At 41.4% G+C, this 9,192-nt stretch overlaps 2 protein-coding genes across 3 annotated transcripts; both read left to right on the top strand.

Annotated features, from left to right (window-relative positions):
• Window positions 1–2,943, top strand: tbl2 (transducin beta like 2). Its single transcript, XM_027032978.3, has 7 exons — window positions 1–378; window positions 704–822; window positions 1,096–1,280; window positions 1,375–1,526; window positions 1,654–1,780; window positions 1,936–2,088; window positions 2,382–2,943. The coding sequence occupies exons 1-7, from the start codon at window positions 252–254 to the stop codon at window positions 2,839–2,841; spliced, it is 1,323 nt and encodes a 440-aa protein (XP_026888779.2). The 5' UTR covers window positions 1–251; the 3' UTR covers window positions 2,842–2,943.
• Window positions 2,944–3,396: 453 nt separating this feature from the next.
• bcl7ba (BAF chromatin remodeling complex subunit BCL7B a) lies at window positions 3,397–6,989 on the top strand. Of its 2 annotated transcripts, XM_027032979.3 has the most exons (6): window positions 3,397–3,560; window positions 4,091–4,172; window positions 4,308–4,410; window positions 4,518–5,270; window positions 5,503–5,582; window positions 5,779–6,989. In XM_027032979.3, exons 1-6 carry the CDS (start codon window positions 3,469–3,471, stop codon window positions 5,869–5,871), a joined length of 1,203 nt encoding a protein of 400 aa, XP_026888780.2. In that variant the 5' UTR covers window positions 3,397–3,468; the 3' UTR covers window positions 5,872–6,989. The 2 variants fall into 2 exon arrangements, with proteins under 2 accessions (XP_026888780.2, XP_081559048.1); XM_081702922.1 differs by lacking the exon at window positions 4,091–4,172 and having other exon boundaries at window positions 3,422–3,560.
• The last annotated feature ends 2,203 nt before the right edge of the window (window positions 6,990–9,192 follow it).

Here is a 9,192-nt window from a genome sequence, read left to right as displayed (position 1 = left end):
AGTGCGTCCGAAGTCACCAATTATTTGCTTTTTCACGCGGTCGAGCTCGTCACCGATTCGCTTCGGTTTTACGACAAGACAGCCGATATCTTGAGAGCGACTAATCGCAGCGGCGCCAAACAGTTAAGTAATGTGTTAAAGCGGTCCAATCGGCAGCCGGCCGGTCGAGTGGAACCTTGAGTCGACGCGCGAGCCCCTCGCGCCACGGGCTCGCGAGCCCGAGGTGATAACGTGGCACGTTTCACTTGGAGATGGAGGCGGCGTTGCTCGCCGTGTCGGTGCTCATAGGCGCCCTTATAATCCTGGTCGCCCTAGCAGTTGGCAGACGGAAAGGCGGAGTGTCTGAAAGAGTAGAAGAGAAAAAAGCCCCAGCATCTGGTAAGTGCGGTTGTTCTTCGACTCGCATTTAAGCCTTTGAGACGGAATGTGGGATATGCGCCTGCACGGATCACCTCACGGTGCCGAGTAGCCACTGCTAGCTAGCTAAGCTAACAGTTAACGCAAACGGCCCAAGTGACTTGCGTTCATTCTCTTCATCGTGAGATAATCCAGTGTCGCTTTATGTCATTAACGTTTTGGGTGAGGTTGACGGCGTTATCAATCATGATCCGTTGTAGAATAGCATGTGGATGAGATTTATGACGGGGGGAAGCGCTTGACAACTATAAAATGACCTGACTTTAACTCCTACGTTACTTTAAAGTCGAGGATAGCTCGATTAGAGCGCCCTCCTCGAAGAAGCTGAAACAGCAGCAGCGAACTCGTAAGGAAAGACCACAGCAGCACACGTTCTCTCACGCCATACTCGCCTCCTCTTTGAAGGTACGTCTCATATTCTGGCGGTCAACTCGTCACACATATTTGAACTGAGAGTGTACTCTCGATAACCACGTTTGGGCGCAATGCTCTTTGGACTCGGGGCTGATGATCTCCACTATTCCATGTCCGCTGATACAAGTTTTCACTTGTTTCTAGTGGGGTAGAAGTCTTCTACTGGACTAAAAGTTTAACACTATATAAATTGTATTAATGTAATAACTTTTGATTAGCTTTTTCATCCATGCCTGTTTTGCTCCATATTTTCTTTTATGTCAGGGTCACAATGGCAGTGTAACATGCCTGGATTTCAGCAGCAATGGTAAATACCTGGCATCCTGCTCAGATGACCGAACTGTTAGAATCTGGAGCACCAAAGACTTCCTGGACCGGGACCATAAGTGCCTGCGGGCCAACGTAGAGCTCGACCATGCCACACTCGTCCGGTTCAGCCCAGATTCTCGGTAGGGGGGCCATAATTTTCAATGTAGTTTACTGTACATAATTGTGATTCATTGTGTGATTGTCATGGATGACTTGCCTGTCCTGCTTCTCTAGAGCCTTCATTACATGGCTGGCAAATGGTGAGACCATTCGTATCTTTAAGATGAATAAGAAGGAGGACGGCACATTTAATTTCAAAGCTGCACCTGAGGACTTTCCCAAGAAACACAAAGGGATCATCATTAACATCAACATAGCTGAGACAGGTTAGAGCTATGCCAGTCTGTACCGCACTTAATCTTTTTGCTGTGACTTACTGCTGTGAGATGACTAGCACACTTCCCAAAGCTGCTGTCTGTTTAGCAATGTCCCTATGGTCTTCCTTTGTTCAAGGCAAGTTTATCATGACTGCATCCGTGGACACCACCATTCTGATCTGGGATCTGAAGGGAGAGGTCCTAGCTTCCATTAACACTAACCAGATGACAAACTCCTATGCTGCGATCTCTCCGTGTGGCAGGTGAGCAGGTGTGAGACATCACTTGCATTGTTTATAAAGAGTTCAGCAAGGAAAACTAAAGTCTAACTGCAAATGCCATTGGTTGGTCTCTTTCATTGTCATCACTACAGTGCTGGTGTTAGAATTCTGGGATAGATTGACATTTTGTGTTTCAGATTTGTGGCTGCCTGTGGTTTCACCCCAGATGTGAAGGTCTGGGAGGTGTGTTTCACTAAGTCTGGCGAGTTTAAAGAGGTCACTCGTGCGTTTGACCTTAAAGGACACTCGGCTGGAATCTATTCCTTCGACTTCTCCAATGACTCGCGCAGGTGAGACATCACTTATGCAGTCTGGAAAATTATATCTTAAGGAATGGATTACATGCGCAGGTGAGGCATCTGCTATGCAATCAGGAAGATTATTATTAATAGGCTCCCTTATCCAATCAAGAAGATTATGCAGACTAAACGTTATAATAATAGGACAGAGACTACAGACAACTGCATTACTATATGAAAGAAAAAATTGTCCTGAAATAATAATATACCTTCTGCAAGGTGGTGCATAATTGTGTATGAGTAGTTTATATGTATGAAGTGTCAGTGTTCCCTCATGTCCACAGGATGGCGACGGTGTCCAAGGATGGTACATGGAAGCTCTGGGACACAGATGTGGAGTACAAGAAGCAGCAGGACCCCTACCTGCTCCGGACCATACCATGTCAGGTTTCAGAGGGGAGCCGCATTGCCCTGTCTCCTGACGGTCGCGCGGTGGCTGTGTCCAGCGGCCGTGATGTGGCCATGTATAGTGCCACCTCTGGCGAGCTGGAGGAGCAGTTCCACTGTGTCCACGGCGAAGATGTCACTGATCTTAAATTTGACATTAACAACCGTTTTCTTGTGTGCAGCGGTGACCGTGTAATCCGTGTATTTCACAATGTGACTGGTTACCGGGCAGCCATCCAGGACATGCAGGCCATGTTGAAGAAAGCCAGCAATGAGGGTGTGAAACAGAGGCTGCGGCAGCAGCTGAAAGATGCCCAGAGCGCCTTAGATGCTGTGCTCGCTACACAAAAGGACTAATGGCTGACCTCCTGTCTTCCTCTGCCTTTACATATTGTGTTTGGAGTTGGGTTGTTTTGGCTTGGTGATTTTGATGAATAAACAATGAGTGTTTTTAGGAAAGAGTTTTTGGTCTAAGATTTTTATTAAGCTATTTGTTGATTTTACAGACATTTGAGTTGCTGAATGAGAATTTGTTTGCCATTTAAACTTAAGTATATTTGTCATGTGAGCAGTTTGAGGTATATAATATTAATAGTTATGAAATATTAATCAAAGCAAACATTTGATTCAGTACAGCATTCTAGTTAATGACTACCTAGTCCAAAGTATCAAGTATTACTTCCTGTTTGAGCTATGTGGGTTGCTTGGGGTACATTAGGACTTTTATTTTGACAAAAACGTTTCCGCTTAAAGCATTTTTAAGTTGTTTTCACGATTGTGTATCGTATAACATAGAAACGACAATTTTAAGGTTTTTTTTAATCATTAAAAGAAAAGCCATGAGCTACCTGCACTTTGAATTAAAGGGGCGGGATCAGGCAGGAAGTTTTCTCGTAGTATCGCGATGCGAGATTTGTACACCGGACGGCAAGACCGACACGGTTGTAGCGAAAGCGGTAGATAACCTACCCATAAAATTCAAATATGTCGGGACGTTCGGTTCGCGCGGAGACCCGAAGTCGCGCTAAAGATGACATTAAGAAAGTGATGGCTGCTATCGAAAGAGTACGGAGATGGTAAGTAGCAAGAAGGGTCGGTTATTACTTTGTGAGTGGAAAATATTTTCTAAACAGAAACTTCAGAGTCGAAAGGTGGGAGGGGTTTGTAAAGAGGATGGCGGTTGATCGATAGACATACGGACCAATGGCAATAAACCTGTTTCCTTAGCGACAAGTGGCATGTCGGTAAGAGGAGGGACTAAAAGGTGATTTTTAAAGCTTACGTGACGTGTTGTTTGTGTTAGATACAGGTGAAATGACTGTCGTTTCATAAGCTCAGTCATATTGAATTTGCTATACAAGTATATGTGACCAACTGAATTGTCTCTGATAATTCACTCTGACAGTTACCTGTACGCAGATTGTGTGGATATCTTGGATTCGATTATAAAAAGCTATATAATAAAGCAAAAAGCCTAACGCCCTTTTTATTAATCTGGGTCCCATCCTACTAAAGATAGAGTGTTCAGACTTTTTCCTTCTACAAGTAAACTTGCTGGCTTGTACTTAACTGGAATCTGTTAAAACTATTGTTTTACTTGTAACAGGGAGAAAAAGTGGGTTACAGTTGGAGACACATCTCTAAGAATATTCAAATGGGTTCCAGTGGTGGATACAGAGAGAAGGCAGGTGTGTAAGGGTGTGTGTGTGTGTGTGTGTGTGTGTGTGTGTGTGTGTGTGTGTGTGTGTTTTCCAGTAGCGTTAGCAAACAGGTAAAGTGATGAGTTTCCAGACCTACTAAATCTCCTAAATGATCTCCTTTAGAAGGAGAAGACCAAAGTGCCTGTTGGAGCAGATATCCAGCTGAACAGCTTTTCCACAGAGGAAGTGTCTGAAAATTCATGTGCAGTACTACTAGATTACCAAGGTACACATTTGGCTTTTAATGTGAGTCTTAATGTATCCTTTTACATATTCATCAAGACCTGTGCAATGCTTCCCCAAACCCCTCATTGCTGCCCCCTGTCTCCTCAGATGAGAACAGCAACCTGAGTTCTCTGTCAGACTTGTACCAGGCCAAAGCGGTGACTGCAGAGAGCAGCAGTAACTCTAGTCCACAGCACAGTGAACCAGTGAGTCCCACTGGACTCACACATCACTACTGCCCAGATGATCCACAACCCCCCACGCTGGGGCAGGACTGCCAGGACCATAAGCCTCCCACACTGGGGCAGGAGTGTGTGGTTCCACAACCCCCCACGCTGGGGCAGGAGTGTGTGGTTCTAAAACCCCCCATGCTGGGGCAGGAGTTTGGGGTTCCACAACCCCCCACACTGGGTCAGGAATGTGTGGCTCCACAACCTCCCACACTGGGGCAAGAGTGTGTGGTTCAACGACCTCCTACACTGGGGCAAGAGTGTGTGGTTCCACAACTGCCTACACTGGAGCAAGAGTGTGTGGTTCCACAACCACCTATGCTGGGGCAGGAATTTGTGGTTCCACAACCACCTACACTGGGGCAAGAGTGTGTGGTTCAGCAACCACCCACGCTGGGGCAGGAGTGTGTGCTTCAGCAACCGCCCACGCTGGGGCAGGAGTGTGTGGTTCAACAACCGCCCACACTGGGGCAGGAGTGTGTGGTTCAACAACTGCCCACTCTGGGGCAGGAGTGTGTGGTTCAACAACCGCCCACACTAGGGCAGGAGTGTGTGGTTCAACAACCGCCCAATCTGGGGCAGGATTGCGTGGACCCCCAGCCCCCCACACTGGGGCAGGAGTGTGTGGAAGGTGAGAGGCATGTCGCCATCACACAGTCTTTATAAATCTAGCAAAATGTGCACGTTAATAACAGATTGTAGCCATTTTGCCACTTTTTCAACATCTGTTGCAGTGCAATTGGCCAAACATTTTAATGAGCTTTTTAATTTGCAATGCTAATTAAATTAAATCTCAGTGCTAGGTTCTTATGACTAACCATAAACAGGAGGTATTTGTAAGAAAGTTCTTTCTGTGTGTGCAGAGCCATCAATGCAGCAATGCGAAATGACGGATGAACCACCAACACTGATTAAAGAAGATATTGTACCCATCATTGCTCAGGTCATTGAATTTCTACTCTCCACAGTCTGTTTCGACAAGTTACACTTTCTTACTGTGTTAAACTGATTCAGTTTGCCTTTAATCTTATTCCTCTTAGTATGGGGTATCTGGCAAATAAAGCTGTTTTCAGACAGTGATGAACCTTTTCTCTGTTTTCACTGAACTGATTAGAATATTTCTGTATCACTTTATACAGGAACACGAGGATGAGGAAAGCTACGGAGCACCCGCATTAAAAAGAGTCTGTACTGAACAAACATCAGTTATCCGTTCTACTCTAATGAGTTAACACACACATACACGCACACACACAAACATACACACATACACATTGCGTGCACTAGGCCATTGATAATCAGCTGGCAGAACTCTGTCTAAACTGCAGGAGACACATTGTGGCCCAGACAACAACAGATCAATATGAAAGGCAGTTTTAAAGTAAGGTTAAAATGTTTGTGTTCCTCCCAAGTGTTCTGTTTTGTTGAATTATTTGCTTTGGTCATCTATTAAAATGTCTGCCAGACATAGAAACTGCTTAGACATTCCTGTCAAGGGGGAGAAATGTAATATTCTGCTTTAATGTTGTTTAATTTTATTTAATTATATGAGCTCTTCTACTGTAGTTTGGGTTTTATAGTCTGTTTAATTTGGATAATTTGCAGGGCTTGAAATGAAGACCTAATGCCCAAATGTGTTCCATTCCAGCAAGTAGTGATGTCTGCCCATTATGTTAACATTCCCCTCTAGTCTTTCCTGTCTACCACAAAGAAAAAAAAACAAGTTTGGAAAACGGTGTTGGTTTGGGCCTGACCTTTAAGCTTCAGGTTCTCTACAGTTCACCTTATCATGAGCTGGTCCTATATTTACTTGTCTGTTACAGCCAACATGCTTGCACATTAAGTATATTCAAGAAAACATCTTTTAATATAGTCAAATATCCCTTTAACCCAACCATGTACATACATGTAATTAAACTATCTGTAAGAGAAAATGTTAAATTATGATTTGAAAGATGTGAATAATATGTAGTACCTTATGGAGCCTGTTGTTTCCTCAGGGTCTTAAATGCTTCCATCTATGCATAAGGTTTTACTTCTTATTGTTTTAATATTGTTGTTTTTCTGCTCCATGGTTAATCTTTTTCCCCACTGATTTGAAGCTGACAAGTCAAATGTCTGGGATGTGATATAAAGAATCTGCCACTTGTCTCCCCACTGTGATATTGGGCATTCTTAGTTATCATAATAGCAATCAACGAAGTTTTGATTTTAAAATGTAATTATTATTGGATATGGAAGATATTTTGCTTTTTCTGTTTGAAATGTATTATTGTTCACTGGTTAAGTGATATCATAGGTATTGCAATTTTATTATTATTTAAAATGTCATTAAAATCTCTGAACCTTCTTTTGGCTCTGTATTGTACTTTTGGATATATTTATCTATTGCTACAGATAGGATACCTTTAATACTGAATACTGAAAACTGTATTAGTATAGCTAGTCCACTCAATGTTGCACTTTATTTCAGTCCTCTTGATAGCTGTTGTGTTGTGTAACTCCTAGAGATCTTTGCCAGATGTGTTTCCTTTTTCCTTGTGGATAACAATATGAGATGATTCTTTTTGTTCTAATTTCACATAAAATGGTAATATCTATAGAAGCCATGGCATCAGAATCTTATAGTAACATTTGTTACAACTTAACAGTAACAACTTAAACCTGGAGTTACTGAATCTCCAGTGGATGTATTTACACATTATTTATTCATGGACTACGTTTTTTTACTTTTCTATGTTTAATAGAATTGCAATAGTCTATGAATGTACTTTATCTGGATATTGTTATGTAAAAGCCTAAGTGTCAAGCCTGTAGGGTTAACACTTATTACACAAATTCAGCAACACAATCATATATGTGGATTTGCATAAGCGATGTTAAAATGTGGATGACCTGAAGCTTCCTGAGGTACTGACATATTTCTCATGAAATTCTTCTACAAATAATGTTGCTGATTTCATCCCAGACCTTCATGACTTTCTATGCAACCAGAAAGGGCTTTGAGGAAACCATTGATACTAGGTCAGAATGTGGCAGCCCACACACTAGTACCAGGAAACAAGTCAGCGTATATTACTGCAGTGTTAGTCCATTTACATAATTTTCCTGATAAGTTCCGCATTGACTACAAAGCCTTGCTTACCCATTTCTTGATATATCCATGACAGAATTTGCTGTCTCGTGCAACTCAGGAGGCTGAAACAAAGATGTTGCAAACTCTGTGTCTTATCAAACCAAAATAAAATGAAAACCTCATTGTAAGTTAAAATAATAATAATAATAATAATAATAATAATAATAAAGCTTTCTTGTTTTGATGATGAGGAGAATGAGTGTGATCAAAAGGAAAATATCCTTTCTACTTATCCCGCAATGATGTCACGGGATTAGACTCTATGATTTTACCATTTTTAAATTGATTTTATTAAGAAAATTCAATTCAATTCAATACAAACACTCCATCACAAAAACCTCACAAACAATATCCCCCGGAGGACCCAGACTACCTTCACTCTATACATTAACAATTAACAATACCTTTTACATCTGTAAATTAGGTATACATCATCCATTTATATGTCCAAAAGAGTCCAGGGAAATGTCTTTTTTCCTCTCATATCAATCGTCTTCAACCTTTTTAACTCGCACACAATCTGTTTAAACACTGTTTCAGCAGGTATTATACATTGCTCAATAATCATCTTACATCGTGTTTTCCAAATCTTCGAATTTATCACACAAACAATCATCCAACAAAAGTCCTTCACATTCTCAGTCAAATTCTCATTAAACACTCCATGCATAATACTTTTCCTGTTACGACCCCATTTAAACCCAATACCTTCCATTTTCTCCCAAATTTCAATAATCCTTGTGCACTGCAGTAATAAATGTTCTATCGTTTCATCAGCTTTGCAATTATACATCGGACATTCCTTTGTTGTAACAAAACAACTCCATTTGACAATACATCGTACAGGCAGTCTTCCAACAGATATAAGCCATGCAGTATCTTGAACATTTTCCGAGATACTTTTAGACTGTACTTTTTTAACACAGGTTTCATATTCTGTCACCGTCAGACCCTTATAATTAACTATTCCCCCAAAATAGTCCCCCACAGTCTTGTGTTGTTTTATATATCATTTTATTTGGGGACTTAATCCAATCAATATTAAGCTGCCTATATTTAAACAAAAAATCTCCATATACTAATTTAAAATAAGGAGCATGTGTCCTTGACTTGCCTCTTTTTTTCCCCACTGATTTACATCTCCTACCCAAATTGCTTTCCAAAATATAGCTTCTGTTACATTTTTGCAAAAGGCAATTTTTAATTTCTGACCTAACTCAACTCTCCCTAATTCCCCTTTATCTTTCGACTTGTACATAATTTCCCGTTTTGTCACTTCTCTGTTATTTCCCCAAATAAAACGAACACACATTTTATTCAACCTCTTAATACATTTCTCATCCGGAGGGAAAACCGTAGCCAAAAACAACAATTTTGACAAAACAAAGGTCTTAATCACCTGTATTCTAGTCTTATA

This window comes from Electrophorus electricus, chromosome 19, assembly GCF_041902795.1.
Source record: "Electrophorus electricus isolate QZ-2024a chromosome 19, ASM4190279v1, whole genome shotgun sequence".
Taxonomy (NCBI): Eukaryota; Metazoa; Chordata; class Actinopteri; order Gymnotiformes; family Gymnotidae; genus Electrophorus; species Electrophorus electricus.
The sequence above is the reverse complement of the archived record's forward strand: the minus strand, read 5'-3'. Positions and strand labels throughout refer to the sequence as shown.

Coding starts and splice junctions, on each gene's coding strand:
- bcl7ba (XM_027032979.3), top strand. CDS start 3,469: ATGTCGGGACGTTCGGTTCGCGCGGAGACCCGAAGTCGCGCTAAAGAT. Junction 4,411..4,517: donor AGTACTACTAGATTACCAAG/GTACACATTTGG, acceptor CTGTCTCCTCAG/ATGAGAACAGCAACCTGAGT. Junction 5,271..5,502: donor GGGGCAGGAGTGTGTGGAAG/GTGAGAGGCATG, acceptor CTGTGTGTGCAG/AGCCATCAATGCAGCAATGC.
- tbl2 (XM_027032978.3), top strand. CDS start 252: ATGGAGGCGGCGTTGCTCGCCGTGTCGGTGCTCATAGGCGCCCTTATA. Junction 1,281..1,374: donor CGGTTCAGCCCAGATTCTCG/GTAGGGGGGCCA, acceptor CTGCTTCTCTAG/AGCCTTCATTACATGGCTGG. Junction 2,089..2,381: donor TTCTCCAATGACTCGCGCAG/GTGAGACATCAC, acceptor TCATGTCCACAG/GATGGCGACGGTGTCCAAGG.